Source organism: Lolium perenne, chromosome 1, assembly GCF_019359855.2.
Source record: "Lolium perenne isolate Kyuss_39 chromosome 1, Kyuss_2.0, whole genome shotgun sequence".
NCBI lineage: Eukaryota > Viridiplantae > Streptophyta > Magnoliopsida > Poales > Poaceae > Lolium > Lolium perenne.
The window spans coordinates 109055627-109081016 of record NC_067244.2 but is presented as its reverse complement, the minus strand read 5'-3'; the positions used below and the strand labels follow the sequence as shown (position 1 = coordinate 109081016).

The following is a 25390-nucleotide window of genomic DNA, read 5'->3' as shown; positions in this document are numbered from 1 at the left end:
GCAAGCTGGATAGCAATTATCACAGAGAATGTAGCAAAAATATAAAGGATTTGCAATATAATTAGAATATAGCTAATTTTATGAACCTATGCAGCAATAGCAAGCACACATGATAGCAAAAATAGAAACGTATATCACCCCTAGAAATACACAGGGGTAGCTCACAGGGTACAAAATCAACATGACAAACGCCTACAAATCCTAGTATAAAATCCACACGAGAACGAGCTCGAACTTACAGCCATGATTGCAGAGGCAGAAATTCCTCGGAACGACTCGAATCGAATGCCGGCGAAGATTCCCTTGAAGAAAACCTAGAAAATGAAGGGGAAAAGTGAGGATTCAACGGGTACGAAACAATTACTTGGACGAAAATGAAGGCAGCGTGTTTTAATCGCGCGGGAAGCAACACTGGAGGCGCACATCAAAGCAAATCATCGGCGGTGCGCGGATTTGCAACGCCACCGCGGAGTTCTAGGCAGCGGAAAAAATCCTAGGGTTGGGGGAAGAGCAGCAGAGGAGGAAGTCCTAGACGAGGAAGAGGTAGCCAACTCACCGGAGGAAGCGGAGGAGCGCGTCGTCTTCTCCGGTGGCAGGAACCGTCGGCGGCGCGCGGATTCGCTCCGCCGTCGCCAACCTCTCCACCACGAAACCCACGAGCCCCCACGCCGTCTCGACCAGGTGGTGGGTGGGATGCAGCAAATGCGGGATAGGAGTAACGCCCTGTCCGCGAGTGGGTGACGTGGCGCAATATCAGCCCGACGATGGAAGTCCATCGGACGACGCTCCATCAGGAGGTTGCGACGCGCGCGTCCCCCGGGGGAATAGAATCATTTTCCATATTGAAATGACATCGGTCATTTTCTTCCAGAATATATATGCATGTCCAACATTTGTGAATGAGTTAGGCGATGATTATTTCATTCTAAGTTTCTAACATGTATTTTTATATGACGGGTAGTTAAAATAGTCATGTACCATTTTTTCTACGAGCATATAAAATTTTAACATTTTTTTAAATTATTCCGCAGCAACGCGCGAAGAATTATCTAGTTTCTCTAAACATGCAGCCTATCCACATCAGCAATCAATATGCACCCCTCCTCCTCAACATATATATCCTACCACCTAAGCAAAAGTTGTCGTTCCGTATTGTTTGTACCGAGTCACTGGATCGACTTGGTGCAGGGCACAAATCGCCATTTTGAGCTGGTATCTGGCCCAGCTTATAGGTTTCCATCGCAATTATGTTTGGACTTCCGTCGTAGCTATTGGAGAAAAATTAATCCAGGAAAGAGGCGTGTGCTGGTTGGGGTGGCACGTCCTTTGGCGCCAGTGTACAAGGAGATGAGGGATCTCCGGAAGAAACTAGTCAAACTGTCATCGGGTCCGCAGAGGATTAGGCCATCACATGATTAAAGGAAAGTGGATGAACGTATAGCCGAGCTGGGGTATCGTGAGGAAGTCATGTTGCGTCAGCGTGCTAGAGTGCAATGGATGGCTGAAGGAGACAAGAACCCAAAGTTCTTTCATCATAAAGCAAACTATATGAGAAAGAAGAACAAGATAGAGTGTCTTGTGCGGTCTAATGGTATGGTGTGTGAGAACCCATCCGAGTTAGAAGAAATGACAAACAAAATTCTATGAAGATCTCTACAAATCAGAAGGGACGATTGGCATAGAGGAAGTGTTATCACATGTACCAATGATGGTCACTAGGGAGATGAATTCAGATTTCCTTGCACCGTATTCTGAGTTGGAGGCGAACAATGTTTTATTTAAAATGTTTCCTACTAAAGCACCTGGCTCTCGGATGGCTTTCCATCTCACCTTTTTTTTCAAAAACATTAGAACTTATGTGGTGATTTGGCTTCTTAACGGAGATGATTCACCAGAGGAGATTAATGAAAAAATAATCGTACTTATTCCCAAGGTAAAAAAACCCATCATACCTCTCTCAATTTAGACCCATTAGCTTGTGCAATGTGGTGTTTAAAATTACATTCAAGGTACTCGCTAACCTGCTGAAGGTGATTCTCCTTGAGATCGTGTTCTTGTCGCCTCATGACAGATAATGTAATCACAACATGCCAGTGCTTGCATTTTATGAAAGGAAATAAGAGTAAGAATAATTCTCCTCAAACTTGAGATGAGGAAAGCTTAGGACCGTTTGAAATTGTGGGATTATCTTGAAGCTATAATGAAGAAACTTGGATTTTATCATCGTTTTGTCGATGCAACTATGAGAGGGGTCGGGAATGTCTCATTTTCGATCTTGTTTAATGTAGCGGGATTATCCTCCATGGAGATCTGTTGTCTCCTTATTTATTTTGTTGGCAAGGAAAGGACTTTCATGTCTTCTGAAGAATTGTAAAAAACCTGGGTACAAGCAGGTGCAGTATTTTTTACAAAGTTCTCACCGATAATCGCATGTATGTTAATTATTGTAGATTATCCAATAATATTTTACTTTCTTGTCTATAAATTTTCGTTGCAACATGTGGGGTATCATCTACTTTTTAAATTTTGTAGGTGCCTATTGGAGTAATTTAGAAGTGTTGTCCATTATAGAAGTTCTTTAGCACTGGATTCTCTTGTATATGGTTGTGGAAAAGGGTAAACTCAATCCATAGTATCTATATCTATACCTACTAACAAAGGAAGTAAGGATTCTCCCCAAAAAAATTGTCCGTTTTTATTTACCTTTATTTTTCTATCAAATTTACAAACATTGCCACCGGTTAGTCTGAAAAAACGGTTCGTTATGGCGTGTCTTGCTTGCGCTGGATTTGCTTCATCCGGTATTGTCACCGATCGGCCTTGTACTGGGCCTGGGCTTCGTACGCATCAACAGGCCACAGTTAGTTACCGGCATCCAAGGCTACATATGGCTAGGAAATAAATAAAGGGATTGCCTGGACGATTAGTCCCACCTTGCTTACTCATACGGATTCAGATCAGTTTATATACGTCAAGTTTCTGAAAATAAACGAGCCTCCTCAGAAAAACGAGAAACAGCGGCACCGTTGTTTGGCCTAACCGCCTAAGAGATCCAATGATGTGAAAGGAAATTAACTTACCCATGTGATGGCTGCATGAGACAGAACGTCTACGTAATCTACCTCATGTTTAAAACGTATGGACTTTTTTTAGCTTTTAATTTATGTCAACTAGCACAATACCCGTGCGTTGCTACGGGTATATCATGTATTTAGCCCATGCATTTAGCAAACGAATTAGTTGTTACTCAAAACAAATGATCAATAAAGGGCATGTCTTTCTTATCCTTCCAATTTGAAATATGTTCATATCAAACTATTTCGTCGAGCTCTAGCATTGCACATGTTTGTTTTCTATCTTCAAAAATTGTTTGCAAATGGTTTTGTTTGCTCTCCGCAACCATAGCTGAACTTGGTGCCAATACGTTGATATTTTATGACTCTTCAGTTCCTTGCAAAGAGATGTTGTTCTGAACCGGGCCACTGAGTATTTTTTTTGCTCTAGAGGCGTAGATGTGTTGGTCTTCTTTAATAAGTTTCCATGTGAATCATCATTTAATTTTCCGGAAAGCCATTGTATTGTACTTAATTTAACTCGGATAGTGTGTAGACCTTTACGTGAAATAAAATTAGAAATTGATTTAAACTTATTTTTGTTCATGTATTATGGTTTTTTGTTCATCATATTGATGTGATGTGTTCCTAGTAAGTTACTTTTTTGCTATGACATTTTATTGAATGTAGTTATTTAAGAATACATATATACGAAAACACAACAATTCTGGTGATTTACCTCACCAAACCAAGCTGTCCTAGCAACAAGAGAAGGGTCCTTTAATTTTGTTGTTCTTCTTATATTTCCTATTATCCCCATATAATGATGATTCCACTTTGTACATTTTATTTTTTGACTGTAGCATGATTAATGTTACTCCCTTCTAGATTACCAAAAATTATAGGTGGGATATGTTTGTGTACAAAAATAAGAAGATCGTAGTATTGCAGCCTAGCTCCACATTTGCTGCATTTTATTTTTCTATTTTGTTAATGAATTCTTTATATTTTTTGCTCCAAATTTATTTATAGTCTCTTTATATATAATTGTAACAACGCTTTAGAAAGAACTAGGACAATGCCCGCGCGTTGCTGCGAAAGTGAAACATAATTGCTGATATAGAAAAATGGAAATAGGAAAACCCATCACCAACAAAATGTCCTGACATGGTGATATCAAGGAACGTTGCTACGGGTTCATTTTTGTCCAAATTGACCTCGTATCCTGTTAGAGTACGTCATGGGCTTGGGCCCGTTAGTCTTATGGTTAGCTTAGGGTCAAGTAAGCCTTGCTTGGGAGTTAAGTAAACCTCTCTATATATGGAGAGGAGATGTATCAATCTAATCAAGCAAGAATTAAGAAAAAAATCCCTTCCCTCTTGCCACCGGCCGTGGGCCTCTCGCGCCCTCGCAGCCCTCTCTCTCTCTCCCAAACCCTAGCAGCCACATAACACTTGGTATCAGTTTTCCCGGGTTCGATCATGTCCAGCCCTCCACTGAGTTCTTCGCACCCACCGCCGCTGCAATCCGACATCCCCGCCGTTCTCTCCCCGGCGGAGATCACCGCAGCCCTCCGCGATCTCGCCACCGCGGTCCAGGAGATCCACCTCTACTTGGCTGGCCCCTACGGGCCTCCGCCGGCGGCGGCGCTGCTGCCGTGGCAGCCGACGCACCACGCGGCCCCTGTCGCGATCGCCGGGCTGCTGCTGCCGACGATGTTGCTGTCGTCGCCGCCACCCGATGCCGGGCTGCTGCATTCCCCGCTTCCGCTGTCCACCATCTCCTCGGCGCTGGGGGTCCCTCTTCTCCAGCAGCCGGCCGCCTTCTTCCCCACCGGGACGCTGCAGAACAACGCGCCGCCGCCGCCACCAACGCGCCGCCGCTGCAGCTGCTATCCTCACCGCCTCTATCCCTATCGTTCGGTGGGCAGCTGCAACGGCAGCGGCTGTCGTCGCCACCAAAACCGCAGCGGCCGGCCTGCCGCCACCGACGATGTCCCTGCCTTTCGGCGGTGTGGGAGCGACCTTGGCCCCGGGCTCTACATCGACATCGCCCGGGATGCCCTTCCACCAGGTCCGTTTCCCTCCGTCGCCGTCACCGCTTCCGGCTTGGATCGCTATCCGCCACGTGTTGGCGGCGGTGAGGCTGCAGGCTGCTGCGCGCGGCCTCCTAGTGCGTCGGCATGTGCGGGAGATGCGTGATCTGCAGCTGCAGCTCCTCCAAGTTGCGCTTCGTTGCGCAAGGGACCTCGATCTCGTCCGCTGCGTTGGGGATCTTGGGCATGCGGTTTCCCCCACGGGCGGCGAACATGCTGTTTTTCCTGCGGGCAGCGACCTCAAAGTCTACGCCATCGACAGTCATCCGGCGGGGAGAAGGCATGGTGTCACCGACAGGAGCGCACCGCGTAGCACCACTGCATTCCACCGCCAGCCGCCGCGCGGGATCCTTTTATCCCGCTGGTTTCCATGGGATCCAGGTGGTTGTACAGGTGCACGTCTGACGGGCGGATGGTGTCCACTTTATGTTCAGGGGTCAACAATAAAGCGTCCCAGTCTATTTCAGGTTGAGAGTAATAAAACAAGCCGAGATGTAAAAGGCTCGTTTTTAGGTATTAGGGTTGTGTTGCGTTGAGTCATGGTTTGTTTAGGTTGCAGCTCGAGGACAAGCTGCATGTCCAGGTGGTGCGTAGTGTTAGAGTACGTCATGGGCCTGGGCCCGTTAGTCTTATGGTTTGCTTAGGGTCAAGTAAGCCTTGCTTGGGAGTCAAGTAAACCTCTCTATACATGGAGAGGAGATGTATCAATCTAATCAAGCAAAAATTAAGAAGGAAATCCCTTCCCTCTTGCCACCGGCCGTGGGCAAGGCCCCCGGCCGGCCCTCTCGCGCCCTGGCAGCCCTCTCTCTCCCTCCCAAACCCTAGCAGCCACATAACATATCCATCGTCGGTCAGACCACCATCATTTCATTTAAACTACAAGTGAGATGAAGTTTTAAGCAAGTGAGAATGTCGGACATGATTAACATGACGAGCACAACTGGAGCACGGACAAAACTCAAAGAAAGTCGACAGAACGACGATGAAGATCGGAGCATGGGAAGACGGAGGTCCAGGGTAACGACATACTGGTTGAGATGGCGCATTCAAATCACGTTTGTATACAAGCGAATTTTGTGTGAAATGGTCACCTCAACATAAAACATAAAAACAGAGAGAGCTGAGCTAACAATTTTCTTGATAAATTAAACTAATAATATAATTCATGAGAAGCTAAATAATTTTTTCTTTTTGGAAAAATCAAGTAACGTGGGGTGTTGGTTTATTAGCTCCACGCTTAGCCATGTTAAATTTCCACCGCTCTTTTTATTCTTTTTTGTTCAAGTGACATTAGCAGAAAGCATGGACATCTTCCCACCATCAGGAACTCAATAACTTGATCCTTTCCAGAGGAAGCAAACATTTCTCAACTTGACCACTCTTAACCTTGCGCCATTCCATTAGACTGGTCATAATGGATAGTACCATATACTTTAAAACCAATGCTGCTTTGGTTTGCACCAACATTCCAATGAGCTTGTTAATTCTCGATCCTTATATTTGTTTTACCAATTATTCTAATTTCATGTAACTACCCGATCGATATAAACACAATAGTCAAGCCAAACAAAATAAGTAAATTCATAAAACGGGTGAATATATAAGACTGAATCATTATTATTAATTCAAATATATTTTACTTTGTTTTATTAGTTTAAATCTTCAACTTTATTACATTTTAAATCTTTTATACTTTATTCAGTTTCATTTTTATTCAATATACAATTTTAGTCTCTTTATATTTAATCTAATATACCCGCCGCCGTATTCTTATAAATCCATTCATGTATAGAAGTGTATCTACTTTTTAATCAAGTATAGCCATCTAAAATATGATAAAATTTTATCTTTCTCATGGGCAGGATCCATTTGTTGTCAAGGTCAGAGAGGGGCCTGATGACGAGTGGTAAACATGTCACTGAATCCCAACTGAATTACCTTATGGAGAATCGACATAGACCTCATGAAAAAAGAACAATTTGTCTATACTGTATGTTTCTTCAAATTAAATTCCACAAGATCAGTTGTTCTGCACCTATACCTCTTTGAGCTTTATCTGAAACGACCTTTGGCCTATTTGATACACTCCAGACACTCACGGTGATTCAAATTATTGCTGAATTGGACAAAGTTGAGTTGTTCAAACGAATATTCAGACTGAACTGAACTTCCGAAGCAGGAGTGATGTTCGACATGGAGAACATTTGAGGCAGAGAAGCCTGGGCAGTATTCTGCGACAGCAAGACGTACTGCTTGGGCCCATATCTTCTCACTGATGTGCCCCCTGGCCAGGCACCTGCAAGTGAGCTCAACGGATCCATCGCCTCCATTTGAGGTTCTCTGCGCGGTGCTCTACACCTGGTGCAAGTATGTCTGCTTTCAGCCGTCGACCCGATCGCTCCAATTTCCTACCACGCGACTATGCTTGACTGAAAAAAAATATCCCCAATTACTTTCGCAAATCCAAAATTATCTTAACTCGCTGGATTCCGAGCGGTGTCGATTCGTTCATTTCCCCTTGTGTGTGCGCTCAATTTAAGCACGCTGCTGTCTCCCCATCAGACATTCATGGCGCTGGACTCCGCGTTGACCCGTCCCGCCGCCTCCTTCCGTGCGTTTCTTGTCGGGGTGCGTTTCTTGCAGACGCTCGGCGGCGTCGACGAGGGCGCCCCTGCACGGTGCTCCGGCCGTGCGTGTACCGCCCCGTGCGCGCGTGGCTCGGCAGCGCGCCTCGTGGCGGAGGCCAGGCCAGAGGGGCGCAGCAGGCGGCCTGGAGCTTCCGTGCAACCGCGCGCGTCCTGCAGACATTCGCGTCGATGGCGGCGCCCCTGCACGCTAGCCCTGCGTCTCAGGCTTCCTAATCCACGACGTAAGCGGCTGCTTCGGCGACAAGGTGGATATCCTCGTGGGTCACACAACTAATCCCAATCCATTCAGTTTTGGATTGGGGATGTCGGAGCAAGGACTCTGCGTGCTTGGGATCTCGGGGCGGAGCTGGCCTGCCATGGAGGTAGAGCACGCCGGGGATTTTGTCTGGAGCGGAGGGTGGTAGGCGTACGACAGGAGACGTTCCTGCTCCAGCAAGGCATCTTTGCGTGGTCTTCATAGTCCACGGCGTGGAAGCAGGACGCGACGTTGCTGGAGCGGATGAGTCGTCGGTCTCGTCGCTGCTTCACCGGTTGTGCGCTCGCGAGGGGGGAGCAGGGGATAAGGAGCGCGGGTATTTTTTTTTTGTTTGACGGAAAGATGAGTTCGGCCGACGAAACGTTTTTTTACATAATCGGTGGTATTGCATGTAATATCAACTGAAACTCAGGGATAATAAAAAACGGACGACGGAACCCCTTTTTGCTTTATTATTAGGTATAGATGTAATATGCAAATTATACTTTTTCTTTGCACCGGTCTTTTTTTTACCGGTGACACCACCATCCGGTCGTCGTTGTCCTATTGTTGTCATGCTATGGAGATAAGGTCCTGTATGTTTCACCCTCGGCTTGTCTTCATCGACCCGTCATTCATCAACCGCTACCTGCAAGTTTTTGCAGCCACGATCATATGAGGAGAACCGTGCGATCATTGGCGCAATAAGGGCTATGTCCGCACGGTGCAAGATGGTGGTGGCGGCTACCGACTAGGAGTACGAGCATAGTGTCATGCTGGCAACGCTCGCGCACAATATCACCTTCTGGTGTCCTGCATTGATGGGGCAACTGCGTGAGGGGAACAAGGCACATATCCATTTTTCTCCAATCCCGATGCAACATACGGGTATGTTTCCTAGTTTTTTACAAAGTTCTCAGGCATGTATGTTAATTACTGTAGATTATCCAATAATATTCTACTTTCTTGTCTATAAATTTCCGCTGCAACACGTGGAGTATCATCTACTTTTTACAATTTTGTAGGTGCCTATTGGAGTAATTTAGAAGTGTTGCCCGTTATTTTAGTTCTTTAGCACTAGGTTCTTGTATATGCTTGTGGAAGAGGGTGAACTCTGCACTCTTTCGAGTGAATGCGCGACAAGTCCAGAGTTGGACTCACTAAATCTTAGTATCTTTCACCATGACAGTGCCATCATTATTCTGGTACACAGAACTCATCAATTTTTTACAATGTATTTTGGTATACATTATATCTTCCTGTCTATAGAATGCACTTTTGTGCAGTGTGAAAAATAATCAAATCTGTAACACTTGCCTAATATAATTACACGATATCTCTAGTGGCATTTCACTACCATTCCCCCAGAAAAAGGGGAATTCATCTAAAGTTGCTAGGTTGCACCACACTATCTACAATTCTCATGTGACGAAGTTAACAACGAACATTACTTGTCGTTTCAATATCCCCCGATTATTGCAATTTTGCAAGGAAGCCCATATATATGAACACGTTTACAGTAGTGAGGCTCAGACGTGCGGGCTGCCAGAAAGGGTCTGGCATCAAGCTCTTCACTGTAGTAAGATAATACCTTTCGTCCATGGATTTCCAGTTGCTACCAGAAGTAAGATATCATTAGGTTTCTCTTGACTCTGTTCTTGGCAAGGAATCTTGCCTCGTCAACTCATAGTTTGTCTCCGGACTATGAACCATCATATTGACACGCATTGAACATAAGAAGAAGAACGAAGACGTATAGATAGTTATGTGCCACATACTGCAGAAAAAACAAATTTCTCTTTAGTTCGTTCAAAGTTAGGATAAGCTAGACTAAGTATCAAACGTCAGTACAAAACCACATTTTCTTCAACGGAGTGCATTCACACTATATTCAAAATGTACTTTTTGCGCCTCAATAAGTTGGAACATTCAAGTTCCATTTGCCTGCCTTACAGTGATGGTGAAGGAAAGCTAGCCAGCAATGTTATGAAGCCTTGGGTGTTTGCTTCCTTTTCTGTTATGAAAAAGAGGTGTCTGTGTCTTTTTTCCTTGAAAGCATATAGTGATTGTGTTTTATGTTGGAAATAGTTAGCTGCCTGCCAAGGCAGGGTAGATAACCCTCATGAAACTTGCAAAACCAACTCGGGACTCCTATCAAACTATAAAAACATGTTAAAAACCTCCACAGAACTTGTTTGCAACCCACTTCAAACTTCGACCACAGGAATCTCGAATCTTCATGGAACTTACTAATGAAATTTGTTGAGATAAAACAAATCAATAAAACTTGATCAAAATTTCAACCTTGAAATTTAAATCTCTCTGAAACATGCTCAAAACATGTGCATAGCTACTCCACGTCTCCACCTCCAGAAAATTCTCTCTTTCTACATAATTATAATATTCTTACAGTATTGATAACATTTATTTGGAAATAGTTGGTGCACATAATCATGAAAATAAATGATAGAACAGTCAAACCTCGTGCACATGAGTGAACTAGTTTCCCTGCATCAATGGGCAAGGCAATCCTTGCCAATGAAGTTTGCTTGGCAAAAGAAGATAATGAGATCTACTAAACAAGTACTGGCTACTTGCTAGGCAAGGCTAGGTATGAGGCTGATTGGGCTACAGAAGGAAGCTACACATACCCCAGTTATCGTGGTAAATCCACACAAGCTAGACTTTCAAAACTGAAGTTACTATTAACAAGGAAAGATGATTCACACCTGTGCCAAATCCAGTAGCTACTATTTGATTCTAGCTTCCAGCTTACAGCTGCGAAAGATAATGTGATGAAACCAACAAGTAAATACAGCCAATGGAACCGTTTGTTTAACATCTCCAGAGTATTCCAAAACAAAGGCATGAGGTTTGGCCATCTGGAAGAAAGAACAGCAATATGAGGAATACATCAGCTGATCAGCCAACCAATGGAAATGCTAGATATTATGAGTCGTAACTGACATAAACTTGCACACAACGGTGTTAGCATGTCGAAATTCATAATGTAGGCTTCTGAAACTAAGATACAGATGATACAGACATGCATAACGATATCATTTCATAAAACTATGAATATAAGCACACCTTTGAGGCACACTGAGGTTAATTCGCCATGAGCAGCATGTAAATCTTTGTGCTGTAGAGAATTCCAATATCCATCCAATAAGCAGGCCAAGTGAACCAATAGCAACGACGATACCGATATTGGCAGATCTGAGATGGTAACTCATCATACATTGATGCACCCAGTGTTCATGATACTTGATCAAACAAAAGTAACCGGTGATTTACATACCTGGTGGCACCAGTTGCAGCTAAGATAGCTGTAAGAATAAAAACAGCAGTATGCATTGCTCGTTTTGAAGCTTCTTTAATTGTAGCCATATATATAAATGTACCAATAACAGCCATGAATGAAAGCCAGAAGTCCAAAAACTGAATCAGAATAGTTCAGGTGTCATGGCCCAATAGTGTATCAGAAGTATTTCCAATAGCAGAAACGGCTTTACTACAGACACTTTGTCGGCTTACTCAAACATCGCAAAAGCGTGATTTTGTTGATAGAGCCGACACAAGTGTGATGTCCAAAAAAATTAGAAGGCAAGTGGTAGGCTGTGATTTTACAGTGTATGGAGACAACAAGGAAAACAGCGAAAGCACACAATTTCACAGACCAAATGTCCTGAATTGGAGACAAATATCATCCAACCAAGACATTGCATCCTCAGTTATCCTCTACTCTATCAAAATTTAAGTAACCCATCTGTACTAGCACATGTGGCCTGTTAGAGAGTGAGATAAGTTCTGTTTTACGAATATATCAATCATAACATACAAGATTCCCAAAGGTCATGGGCCTAGGCCCTGTGGCCAGCCGGAATGCCCAACACAACAACATGTGTGTCAACTAAGGAATGCATAGGATAAACATGAGTTAGTTTATTGACTACTTGGATACAGCTGTGGTGGCACCTAAGAGAGTCCAGTTGGCTGTTAAATGGACACAGCTTAGTCTAGGAGTATGCAGGATTGTAGGGGTCCATAGTAGAAGAGACTGTCTTTATGTTAGTTTTGAATAGCTCTACAAATGAGAAATTTGTAATAATTTCCAGCCGTCACAAGATGGAACTACTGTTCAATGAACAATAACCGACCTGCAAGGTCTATATAGGGATGTACCCCCTTGCAAGGAAGACAAATAATGAAATATCTATTCCCTACCTATGCTTCTCTTCTAGCCCCCTAATTCTCCCATCTTTCCCACTACCCACCCTTCTACGGAACCAGGTGCCTACACGGCGATGACCCTTGCGTCCAGCAAGTACTCCACCTTGCAAACTCCATAGCTAATGGCAGCTACATCATCTGACATCAGAGCCTACTATAAATGCTGACGATGCTCCTGAAAAATATGCTAATCCCAACAAAGATGTACTGGCAGCATGTGCCGCGCTGAGCGACAAATTCAACAAGGAATTTGCATCACTTGATTCGAGAGTAAGAGGACAGGGGTGCAGGGAGGAGGTGATGACATCTTGCAGCACCCTCCATCCTTGCCCTTCAGCTGATCTTGTCGCAAACCTGGTGATGACCACAGCATCCACACCCTCAGTTCTAGCACAGCAGAAACTGCCATGGTGGCATGGTCCAAAGAATCGTCTCACGGGACACAGGACCTGCAGACGATGCCTCCCAGTCCCAGCCAGGATATTTGTTTCCTCAACCAATACGAAACAAGGCCCCTAAACTTGGCGTTCCATACGGTCCGCCATCAGTGACTTTGTGTTGCAGGCACTGCAGGTGTGCCTCGATACCACAAAATGCAATTTCTCTCATCGAATGGCAAGGGTGACCCACTGGTCTGGACTGGAAGACCCCAGTGCAATCAGTTTTTCTGGGGTCAGTGAGAAGCCTATACATTACAATGAATCGATGTCTTGACATCAAACAGATTGTGGAAACTCAGGCTCCGAGGGGCCCGCATGCTAAAAAAATATCATACATGATTGCATGAGTTCATCATGCACCAGGGGGGCCACATGCTACAAAATGTCCACTGTGTGCAACTACATGTAAAGCTTGTAAAACTATGTTTGTGTTCCTCTCAAGCCATCTAGTTGACGATCAACCAGAAGGGTGGTCTACCTGGCGTTAGAATCTTGAACATGCATGACCATATTATCTAGTACAGCATTATGTCAATAATATGTGTATTATCAGTATACACATGTAAGATATATGGTGAGTATCTTACCTGTAATACATGAAAAGAAAGTATGCACCAGGTGCCCACATCACATGAATGGTACAAAGCACTAGAAATTCCACTAGAAGTGTAAAGAATCCATTCGGCGAACGCCTAGGTGGCAAATGAGAAAAAGTTACCATGTTAATGGTCAAATTTACTGAGTTTATATCAACAAAAAATTCAAATTTAGCTTCTTAAATGTGGATAATATTTGAATAATGAATATCAAGATATACAAATATGAAACAGGTTTAAGCATGGTAGTTTACAGTAACATAATCTAGCAGGCTAGCAGTCATTTGGCACCTACCTACAACCTCAATCACCTTTGTCATGGTGACAAGATTTAATTGAGTTAACATTTATGTTATTATGGAAAACTACTTATCTCACGGAATGTTCATCCTCAAAGTTCAACATGAAATTTTATAGTATACATATTCCCACATGATCATAAGATGCTTGTTTCAAAAATGATAGGAAAGAGAACACGAAGGCATTTGTTCATATCTAACAGGTCTCCAACATCGAGTCGCGGTCTCCTCACATTGCACTTCGTGAGGGTAAGGCTTGCCACTAACACCTTCCCCAGACCCCGCACAGTGTGGGAGCTCTTAGCACTGGGTATGTCCTTTAACAGGTCTCCAACAATTTTATGTTCAACTGGATATAGCCCTGCTTGTGCAAAGCACTAGAAATAGTCCCAGTAAAGCAGTCTCCTTGAACCAGATGATAGAAATAAATAAAACAGTAAGCTGCACCAAGGGTCCCTAAAATTGCAAAAGGACATATCTAGGTCATCAAATTTAAGTAAATGGCTCAAGTAAGGTCCTCAAGTTTTTTATGTTCAACTATACGGCACAATTTGGCTGTCCAATAAGTTTCTCAATTCATGATGCAACTAAAAGAATAAATATACCTTTTGCCGGAGAGCCCAGAACGCAGGTAAAATTGCTGCAGCATTTGATGCGATTAGAAAGACAGACTGCCTGATGTGCCCTGCACTTAGGTACAACCACCATTATACAGAAATTTACTAAATTTATTACATATTTGTAAAATGATAAATCGCAACTGGTCAACAAAGGATTATTAGTTGCATAAAGTAATGCATTCTCCTTGAAAATAAGCTGAATCCGGCATTGATATGTTAAGAATTTTCAACTACATCGATATCATGATATTTCAAGAACTAGGCACATGCTGGTTTATCATTTCTTGCATTTTGGTGCTGCAACGAAGTTTACTTAGCATAGTTTATCTCGCCGCCCTTGTCCATTGTAGAATCAGTAAAAAAATGGAATGGACCTACTAGACAACAGATAATTCCAGTCTCAACATTCAAATTTTCATTTGTCATGTTTTCATCGGGTTGTCATAAACTTCTGAGTATTTCTGAGTATTTTGTGGACAGCGTTTACAATGACGCAAAAAAATAAAATCTATCTATTTATATGGGACTTACCATTAGGCGAAACTAATTCATCGCTGCAATCAAAACCACCATGATCACGGTCGCAAGTGCAGAAGCTGGAAAATGAGAAGAACAAATCTTTAAGAATTATCACAATAGCAAGACCTAATTACTATTTTTGATGAATATTATATCCAAACATCATATACAGGGACCAACGTACAAAATCCATCAAAATAGCAGGGCAAACCTTAAGCATTCAATTACCTGTAGAACGTTAACCCACTTTCATCAACTGAAGAATGACAAACACCTTTCTGATTACAGTTTCTATGGCATCCCTGAAGAGATACAGATATATATGTCTGAGAATTTGAAGTATTATTTGGATGCTTAATTCCAAAGCACCAAGTTCCCTCCTTGGCATAGAAAATAGATAGATCCATGTCTGAATTTGTGGAATTCTGTAAGGAAAAGAATATTGAACCATTACTGCTGCTTGTCCTGCTTGCAAAGTAATCCCAACTATCATTTGATGGTAAACCACCATATCGTGAGTACAGCTCGTAATTTAATTCTTTATCTGACTTTAGCTGGACATGAATAAGTGCACCCGCTGAACCTTGGGGAACATCCAAAAGGAAATAAGTCCATGCAAATTGCTCATAGGATGAGTTGCTTAAAAACTGTTCGAGCAAGAAGTGGCTATCTTCCAGCATTGCCCTCCCATCAGTAGGAACATAATATGACTCGAAAGGGACAGAAGGATTTCTTTTAGGAACTCTCTGCATGTAAAAACGTGTGATTAATAAAGATGCCTACTCAGAAATGAAGTTCATAGACACAAAGAGTGCATGAGGCAGGGCAGCAACCCCTGCTGCTCCCAGGTGAGCCGCTTCGGCTCGTGTGATTCAGGCAGAACAAGTCTTGGCTGCGGCAGGCAGGTTCTTGGTAATGTCTGTGACGCACAAGCTCTAGACTTTGATCGGCAAGGGTTTTGATTGGCAGAGGAGCTCACTCTGTGGCGTCTTTGCAACAATGGGTTGGACACGTCTACTTTGACTTTGTTGTGTCGGCGATGCTAGGATGACCATCAGCTTCTGTTGTGTGCTATCCGCATCGTGAGGTTCAGCTTGCTGCATTTGGCGGGCTAGATTGTTGTTGCATCAGGCGAGGGCGGTAGTGTATGGTGGTGTGGTGCCTAGGGCGTGGAACTGGATCATTCTGTCCTCCTTGTAGAGGTTTCGACCGCGGCATTCTGGGCGTGTGCGTGGATGGCTTCTAGGCTAGTGTGTTGTAAGTTGAGGCTTCTGTTGTAATGTCCGTTTAGTGGCTGTCGACTGCGGTTTTGCTGTGGGTGTTTGGGTGTAATAGCCTAGTCTTAGGCTTGTAAAAAACTCCTTTCCTATCAATGCATCGAAACGCAATGCTTTTTGCGTTTTTGCGGGGAAAAAAAGAGTGCACATAGCACTCTCCGATTTACTTGCTCCAGCAACCATGCTGGACAAACTAAGGCTTCAATCTATTGAGATATCTTGGGTCGCAAAGTGCTGGCTTTATTTCAAAAGGAGAAGTCGAGACTGCAGCATCATAAAGGGAAAGATCAACAGTCTTTGCCAAGGCTGTGTTTATCTTTTCTTCTTAGAGTTATAAAGGTTAAAACATGAGACTGTATTTGATTATAAATGGTACAGAATGCATTTCTGTCAAGTACTCAACCTACCTGGAGCACATATGCTTCCCATGAGCAGTTAATTCCAGCTTTTCCATCCAGACATCCGGTTACTTGCCAATCAAATGAGAAACAAGTTGTATCCGGCATAGGTGATGTTGTATTGTTGATCTCTGTTTTGTTCAGAATCTCAATTGCGATATACCATCGTCCAATATTTGGCAGCTTTATAACCAAGGGACCACTGCTAATATCGCCTGAGTAATCATGCAAAACTCTCTGAGGGAAGGCGTTGTAGCGCAAGTAACAAACCAAGGATGCCCTTTGGACTAATCCAAAATTTGCAGCTGCAATTCTAAATTGCACCGCTAAGTTGTCTATATCCAAGAAATAAAACTTCATATCGCCTTGCCTGAGGCATAAAGAGTCATTTGAAATGGAACATGTGATCAAATTCTCCACTTTCAGTAAGCTAGTACTATTGGAGTCAAGTGCATGTCCTATTGGAAGGTTCGACCTTAATAGGAAGCTGGTATGTCTATTATTTTCTCTAGTATTCAATCTTCTCTTCGTGTCGATAGTCTGAACTAAGAGATTTCTTGAGTTATTATATCTTGACAGCTGAGAACATCCAATCATTTCAATTGTTTGGTTGCAGTAGGGTCCCCATAATGCTGAACTGGGGCATCCTTCTACCGTAATGCTAGTGCTCACTGAACGTGCTCTCCCTCGGCTAATCTGAAAATTATAACAATCAGGATTCAAGTTTTATTTACATGTTTATACGAAATGGAAGAGTTATAATAGTTCATGCACTAATCTGAAGTAATTGTACCATCTTTGATTGTGTGCGAGCAGACCCAAGGCCATTGAAGTAACCAATGTACCAAACACCTGGTAATATCTGGACACATCAAAAGTGAGCACATGAGAAGTGTATGGATGCAACTTGTGTCTGGGCAAATATATAGTACACATGACTTAGGGTACAAGGAAGGAAATGTGGACTCCTAAACCAATACTAATACTCCTTATCAAAAAGTTCACAGAATTTCTTAATATGACGGATTCTAACTCAAATTCAGTGTGTTGCTGATACATCACAAGATAAAAATAATCTCCTTGCCCTTAAGATCAGGGTAGTCAGTACTACACCAGTTTAGCGGCCTAGTGAGCCAAATCATGCAACCAAAGGAGCAACACATGCTAAAGTAAAATCTTTTAGGCCGAACCAAGGATGGAGCCAAAGGTAAAGTGTATTTGGACCCTGCGGAGTAACAGAATACTCCATGGTATTAAGATTCATGCACCAAGCAGTTCAGCCAAAAGCTTAAGCTATTGAAAAAATGTGAGGATGCAACATTCCGTCTCAGGTGGAGGCTCCATATGCGTATGACATGGACTTGAAGTGGGCTGCAGTTAATTTTCTTAAAATTGCATAAACTAGGCCAATAGGTCTCAAACTCAGGACCTAATGGTTTTAATATGCCATATGCCATTGTTCAAGAAAATATGGCATATGCCATATTGAATTACATGCACCAATCAGGTAAAAGATTTAATATGTTGATGGGCTCCAACAAATGGAAGCATGCAAGAAATTATCTGTCTTAACTTGACTTTTCTGCAGCTAGTTCTTAAATCTGTCTCTCTATTTGTATTTAAGATTATGGTCAACATTGAGCAATCGACTACCATTGTGTCTGGGAGGTGAATATGTTCTAGAAAATAAAACAATTATAGTTGACTTGAAAAATCTTTATACAATGCTAATGGACAGCACAATTAAATATTAATACAGTGTCAATAGGTGATTGTTCAAACTTAAGTTGCAAAAGCACAGAACTACTAATACAGAGGTAGCGATTCAACATGAGCGGCGGGAGCAGACATTACTTGGGTTCAGAAACTTAAATTTGGATTAAATGTCATAAAATCCTCCTGACAATTAGCATTTCTCATTATTTAACATGTTTTTGAACTATTAGGAAATGTGATCATATAAATGTCATCACTAGCTTACATGTGATGGGATGTTCATAGCAGTATGAAAAACCCAGCATGAACTACCACTCCAACATCTTTGGTAGCATTACTATAGTTGGTATGCTGCTAGGCCGTGACTATACATGAGGTAGCTAGCACATATTGCCTTCTAAGTCAAAGCATCAGAATAATTAACCTGGTCGTTTGTTAACACTATTGTTGTGTTTTTCTGAAATGGTATGCACTGCGCCAGATTTGATTGGTTATTCATATTGCCAAAAGATCCAACAGCAAGAAAGTCTGATACTGCAACAAACAACCTTCCTGTCAAAATTAGTGTAATCAGAAAATTGAGTAAACAGAGAATATTATGTTCCGATCAAAATAAGATGTAAAAACACAACTTACTAGAAGAATGCCCACAAATCAGTGTCTCTTTTCGACAAATATACTCATCATCATCTAGACTAAACAAGTTGCATGCCATTATTTTAAAAACTACAGGTCGGATAGTACCACAACTCATAGCTATCAGGATGGAAGAAAAACACACACACCAAAATATTAATTGCCATCTTAACTACTTCCGCCTTCGCCTTTAAGGACTGCAGTATTTTGAAATTGGTGTCTATCTGTCACAGTATTGCAATAAATTCGTAATGGACTTTCAAGAGAGATTATACCACCCAATTATCATTGGCTTGAGAATAATTTGGTACAACTTATCTCTTTCAGTTTGAAGACTATGGTCATAAAAGAAATTAACACTTTTTTTAACAAGTTGACCGCAATTGTGCAGGTATACAAGATTGTCAAAATAGAAATGAAGATATCATAACAGTAAGTACATAATCACATGAGAAAATATATGTGGCACTCACATAAATTGTCTAAATAATAACCAGATATATCAGGAATAGGAGGGTTGGCAATCATTAAACAGATGATAGCAAGATCGCTTCTCGGAAGATCTCTTAAGTGCTCTCTGGGCTGCATTATTTAAGAAACACATTGCACAAACTGTGCATTAGTCGCTTTTTCAACTATGCTATATAAAAATAGGAGATAAAGAAATAATAATATTAAAAGGTTCGGAAACAGAAAGTTTCAGTTGAGTCATGAAGCATTTTTTTCAGTTACCCAAGCTGCCAGTTGACTATGCGAAGGCAGGCCAGCATAGGTCATGCACGTATGAACAAATTACTATCGTGAACAGAAAGCTAATATAACTGAAGGAAGAGCGGAGCCTTCTACTTACAATATCTCTGTCAGTTGCAAAATCCATGGTGACAGAAGAAAATGACGCCGGCAGGTCAACTGGTAGCAAGGAAAAAAAATAACGATGAAACAGTCTTTACTAATTACATGGTGAAATAAATATGAGTGCGCCAATTTATCTTGACTGGGAAACGAATTAAGGAATACTGCTAACAAGCAAAACTCAGTGGAGCAAGCAAAGTAGAAGCAGAGGCAGGTATAGGCGTCAGACTGCGAACCAGAGGTATTGCATAGATAGGCGGGCCTCTGGAACAACATCCTAATTAAGAAACAAGTCGGACGAGAATTTCTCACCGCGCAGGTAGGTCCAGTCGTAGGGCTTGAGCGAGAGCCTGCTCTGCCCGTAGCTGGACAGCACCACCGGCTGCGCGGCGCACGCCCAGGGCCCCGCAGCCAAACATGCGACGCCCAGCGTCAGCAGCGCCGCCGCCCACCGCGCCGCCGCCGACATGGGAGTGGGACGGCTCACGGCACGTAACTTGACCCACGACTCCACAGCTCACCTACCACCACGCCACCAGACTGGCCGGCGCGCTTGAACCGTACAAGCTCTAAACCCTGTCACCGGCAACGATTGCTGCGGAGATCAGGTGACTGGACTGGACTGGAGGAGGAGGAGGGGGTTGGGATTTCTGTTTTCCTTTTTCTTCTTGTGCGTGTGGGAGAAAGAAAAAAAAAAAAAAAAAGCGGGGGGAAAGCGACGGCGAGGGAGAAAGATACGGCTATGGCACTAGTCTTGGTCGCCCTAGTTTATACGGCTTTAATGGCTTCCTAGGCGGATGTTGGTGACCCGTTGATGCCAGGAGATTTTAAAAAAAAATGTTGATGACAGGAGATTAGTCAGTCGTGTTAAGTTGGATGGCGTGTGCGGACAGGAGATACCAACCATGCGGCCCACATGACAGGGTGGAACGGACGTCAGTGTTGGACTTGTTCTCATACACCCGAGATGGCAAGGAAGTCTTCACATCACACCGATGTCGGCCGATGCTGGAAGGTCGATAACACAAAAGGAATGGTTCGTGTGCACGCCGTTGTCCTTGGCTTGTTTTTTTTTTTTTCGGAAATGATCCACATACAATTCTTTTTACCGAGTACAATTTTAGTATTCATATGGACTTCACGTCTAGCATAGAGATGATGAAACACATCTCACTAATATTCAAAATTGAGTATTTCCTTAAGTATTTTGATATGAACTAGATTGTGATAATATCTTGAGATTCTTGAGCAAATAAGGCCATGTAGATTGTCACTGGATGAACAATTTTTTTTTTTTTGAACCAGGAGCACCCCGAAGGGTGTAGAAGCATTCAATATAACCAAGCGGTGGGTGTACAATATGTTACAAAGGACCCCATAAACTCTACAATTACATATGGATCCCTGGTATATGCAGAAAGGACCTCAGCAGAAAATCTTAAAATGCAATCAGGTCCTTCTCTATCCCCACCGGTGAGCAAGAGGCCGGAGATGCCGCCGTCGAACTCCGACGCGGGGACTGCACCACTTGCTTCGAAGCCGCTGTAAAATGTGACACCAGACCTCAGAAAGGGCCTCCGAAGGAGGTTGAAGATTTGCTGGAATTCCTCGGCTTTGATAACGGCCATCAAAGACGCCGCCGATGTGCTGCTCAAAGAAGATGCTTCAGATGAACTCCTTCGCCTCCTCCGCGCATCACCCACTCCACCATCTCCTCCGCTTGTCACCACCTCGGCGCCCATAGCGAGAGAGAAGACCAGAGAAAGCCAAATTGAAGAGGAGGCAGGCTCTTGCCTGCACCGCGTCTGAGAATATGACTCGGCCTTAGACCCGAAGAACCTGCCACGGACTCGGGGAGGCGAGCAGAGAAGATGGCGATGTCGACTGAGCCAATGGAGCAACTTATTGAAGAAGCCATCCTTGGATCTTCCCCTTCCTTCAGCCGTCCGCCATGGACGAGCATCCAGAGGCTGAATCTCCACGATCTGGTTGCTGCTCCGACGCAACCACACCAGATGACAAGGGGGAAACAAGAGGGCCTTATTTGGTGGGATGCCCCTCCTCCTCATCGCCGCAGGCCTCCACTGCTGCCACCAGAGAAGGGCCGCCACGAGGAAGAAGAAGAGGATGAGCTGGATCTGGCCGAGGAGATTCAGCCGCCTACCCACAAGCTCCACAAGGGTAAAGCACAGGAAGACACCTAGACTACTATATACATGATGCCTGGCACCTCTCCATCCTCCACTCTGGCCGACTGGATGAACAATAACATATTTAATCTTTCTTATCCATATTGAGACAACCAATGAAAAGGTAAAACCTTACTAGTATACAGATTATTTTCATAACCACATGCATAGTGCCACATTACTCCAAATAACACACATCTCTCACACGTGTTCATGCATACAAGTTTGATCTGAACATATCATATACAAACAGGCTAACATATGCATCTATTTATACATCAACCATAAAATAATTCATTGCATCTCATGACTCATCTTATAGCAAAAGATCTGTATACTAGTAAGAGGTGAGAGCGCGCAATGCCTAAGTACTGACTGACAATCATGCCAACAATTAACACGATAGATAGCAGGTTCTTGATTTGATGCCTCCATTAGTCCATCAGCATCTCTCCCGACAAAGTAACAATAGCATGCTCGCTTCATAAAGTAACACATGTATAAACCAGATGGTAATTAGAAGAAGCAAATACTCACTATGGAAAAAAGAAATTTAAGATAGGAGCGATCGACACCTTCCATCCGTGATATAAATTTGTCACTTTTGGCTCTTTGTATTACCAGAAGGAGGCAAAAACATCGGTGACTTTGTTAAGCCATCTGACAACATCTGCAAATCTGCACAGAGTAATTAAAATGTCATAACACAAAACAAACTTTGCCAAGAAAACAAAAGATACACAAATAAATCAATGATCAAAAGGAATGTATTCTTACTGGATATAAGTTATTCTGATCAATGCAATCTGACAGCATGCTAAACGGGACAATAGTATAGGTATACATAGGAAAAATTCTCCGGCGGCGGCACCACCTCTGACAGAATAGTCCTCGTAGTAAAGAAGATCCGCAAAGGATGATCCACTGACCTGTAGCTCTTTCTAGGATCATACAAATCAAATTTCTCAGTGGTGTAAATAGACCCCTCCTTCAGCTGATCCCTAAACTGATCTACTCTTTTTCCACGAACTGTATCTTTCATTCTGCCTCTCTGTAAATCAGTCAAAAAGCACCCCCGAAAAAGGAGTTTTTTAGCAAGATAGTAGATCAATATAGTGGAAAATCAAAAGGACAATCAAACCAAGTAATCATGTCAGATATTACAAAAATAAAGGAAACACGCCTATCTTCCAACTCGCTATCTACTAAGGCATATTAACCGTGCGTACCAAGTGAAGGAATAAGAAATTGGAAAAAGAAAAACCCTGGACATTCATCCTTGGACGATGGGACATATCCACAGATCATATTTTTGTAACATCTACGTATCTGAATCGTAAAAGGAGACTCATTATGCTTAAAACCATGACATAAAAGAGAAACTCCAACCAAAACAAAAGCTCACTTCCAAGAAAAAACTGAAATCACAGTAACTGTTGCATCAACCCTACTCCTCTATCGGCAACATTACTATAAGCAAATATATATTAATTTTGAAAGTTAACTTGTGGAGCAACCGAAAATTACGTACCATCAGAGAACATTGAAATTAGGAAGTACATCATTGTGGTAGATGCGAGGAGAATAAGTTATTATTGTTAAGATTCTAACTAATTTTTATTCTTTAAATTGATTGTGCCATATGGCAGCTGACTCTTCCAGCAGATGTTTTACCATAATAACAGACATAATGTCAAACCAAGCACCATGGACCTTTAAATAAAAGCACAATCATCAATTGGTTAACCTCATGGAAAAGATCAATTTTTAAAATAAGGTTACCTTAGCTCATCTGATATATATGAACTCCTAGGGCACTTATAAGCATCAACACGGGGATGAGTTTTTTTTTCCAACGCAGTTACAGTCAACACCAATCTTCTTGCATTGGCACTGAAAAGAATATTATGAATATACTCGTCCTCTTAACCTTCAGACCAAAGACAGACTAATTTTAGGAACCATAATACATTAACACCATTTTCTTTTCTGCAGAATTATGAGATTACTTTAGATTAAGGAAAGACATATATTGACATATATTTTACTTATTATCCATACAAACATGAACACCATATCATTACTACCCAGTGCTCCTTGGGAGATTGTCACACCAGTCATAAACAACCAACTCCTCCATGATTCTGCTACATAATATTATACCTTCAACGCACATGGAAATGACATAAAAGGTATTATAGAATAATGACAATGGGATTAAAAAATATTTAAGCTTTTCTAGCACATACATAACTAATACTGCTAAGCTATAATTCGAGCATAGTTTCAATGGGCAAAGAAGATCGATTAAAATATAGCATAGAACTACTACTTTTGATGCAAAATTTCGGAAAACTACCAGTTTTCGCTCCAATCCGCACAGAACTACCACATTTTGGCCAGTTTGTTTCAAATAGCACTGATCGTCCACTGAACGCAGATTGACAGGGTTTATGACAACGCGGGCCCACTGTCAGGCATGATGTGGCGCCTTCCGTCAACGAGCCGTTAAAGGCGTGCGGGGCCCACCACTCACGGACGGTAGAAGAGGCACGCGCCCCTGTCCGGTCGTTACCGACCGCCCTGTCTCCCCTTCGAAGCAGCGCCGCCGAGGCTCCCGCACCGCCGTCGCCCATTGCCGCCGCCGCCCCCGCCGCCGCCGCATGCCTAGCTGGAACGACGGCGAAAGCTCGCCGGAGCACTTCCCTGTAAGTTCTTAGCCTCTCATCTCTGATTTCGAATTTAGGGTTAGGGTTCTTATGCCGATTTGGGATTTTTCGATTTCTGTCGATTTAGGTCAATAAAGTTCGTTTCTTTTGCAATTTCTTGTCGATTAGGACTTGACTGCCATGGATTACGCCCCTGAGACATGCTTGGACCTCTCATTCTCTGGAGTTGCTGTCGGAGCGGAACGCTGCCGCGTTCATGACTTGGAGCCGACCAGATGCGTGGCATTTGAAGGGAGTTTGACCGGGAGGAGGTTTCACATGTGCAGCATTGAAAATGTAAGTGTTGTGGTCGATTTTGTCTACAATTATTGTAAAATTTAGTTAACAGAATCCAGTTTAGTTCAGTACAACTGTTAAAATGAATGATGGCACATGTTAATGGTAGTTCAGTACTAATTCTAAATTTCTATTTGTATGAATGGTAAGAGACGATAATTATATCATAGTTTAGTCTCTTTCTTCACTGATTTAGTTGCAGGTTAGTTCATTGCAAGTAAGAGAGCATAAGTAAATTTGTAAAATTAAACTATATATAAGGTAGTTGTAGGTTACTTGATTGCAGCACTATTTTTCACTAGCAGATTGCCCGTGCTTCGCTACGGAGCTATATTTTTAATATGATAAAAGTTATTTAATATATTACTTTTAAAAAATATTGCCATAATTTCATACGGGTGCACATGCTCATTTAAAGAGATCTGCTAGATGGTATTTGCCTATAAAGTGTAACGTGATGAAAAAGAAATAATACTGCAGTCATTAATTCAGATGTTTACTATCACTATTTTCTTTGAAAGTTGCAGATGCTAATGTTTTTGTGCTTTTTGTAACCTTCTTTGTCCTTCTTTTGTGGAG

General features: G+C 42.6%; 1 protein-coding gene across 5 annotated transcripts; it reads right to left on the bottom strand.

Annotated features, from left to right (window-relative positions):
• Positions 1–9206: 9206 nt before the first annotated feature.
• LOC127298920 (uncharacterized) lies at positions 9207–20318 on the bottom strand. Of its 5 annotated transcripts, XM_051328794.2 has the most exons (15): positions 19930–20318; positions 19616–19674; positions 19239–19347; positions 18554–18663; positions 17207–17275; positions 16423–17109; positions 14967–15484; positions 14751–14815; positions 14205–14284; positions 13833–13976; positions 13292–13396; positions 11333–11472; positions 11122–11250; positions 10761–10913; positions 9207–9808 (listed from the first exon to the last, which is right to left on the bottom strand). In XM_051328794.2, exons 1-15 carry the CDS (start codon positions 20084–20086, stop codon positions 9667–9669), a joined length of 2667 nt encoding a protein of 888 aa, XP_051184754.1. In that variant the 5' UTR covers positions 20087–20318; the 3' UTR covers positions 9207–9666. The 5 variants fall into 5 exon arrangements, with proteins under 5 accessions (XP_051184754.1, XP_051184758.1, XP_051184771.1 ...); XM_051328798.2 differs by lacking the exon at positions 13833–13976 and having other exon boundaries at positions 19930–20315; XM_051328811.2 differs by lacking the exons at positions 19239–19347; positions 19930–20318 and having other exon boundaries at positions 18554–18681; positions 19616–19637.
• Positions 20319–25390: the final 5072 nt, after the last annotated feature.

What these genes read in the sequence shown, in the direction of transcription:
- LOC127298920 (XM_051328794.2), bottom strand. Translation starts at nt 20,086, where the DNA reads ATGTCGGCGGCGGCGCGGTGGGCGGCGGCGCTGCTGACGCTGGGCGTC. An exon ending in TAGTGTTAACAAACGACCAG is followed by an intron (nt 17,276 to 18,553) that starts GTTAATTATTCT and finishes TGATGTGTCCAG; the next exon opens with ATATTACCAGGTGTTTGGTA. An exon ending in AACCTCAGTGTGCCTCAAAG is followed by an intron (nt 10,914 to 11,121) that starts GTGTGCTTATAT and finishes TCTTTCTTCCAG; the next exon opens with ATGGCCAAACCTCATGCCTT.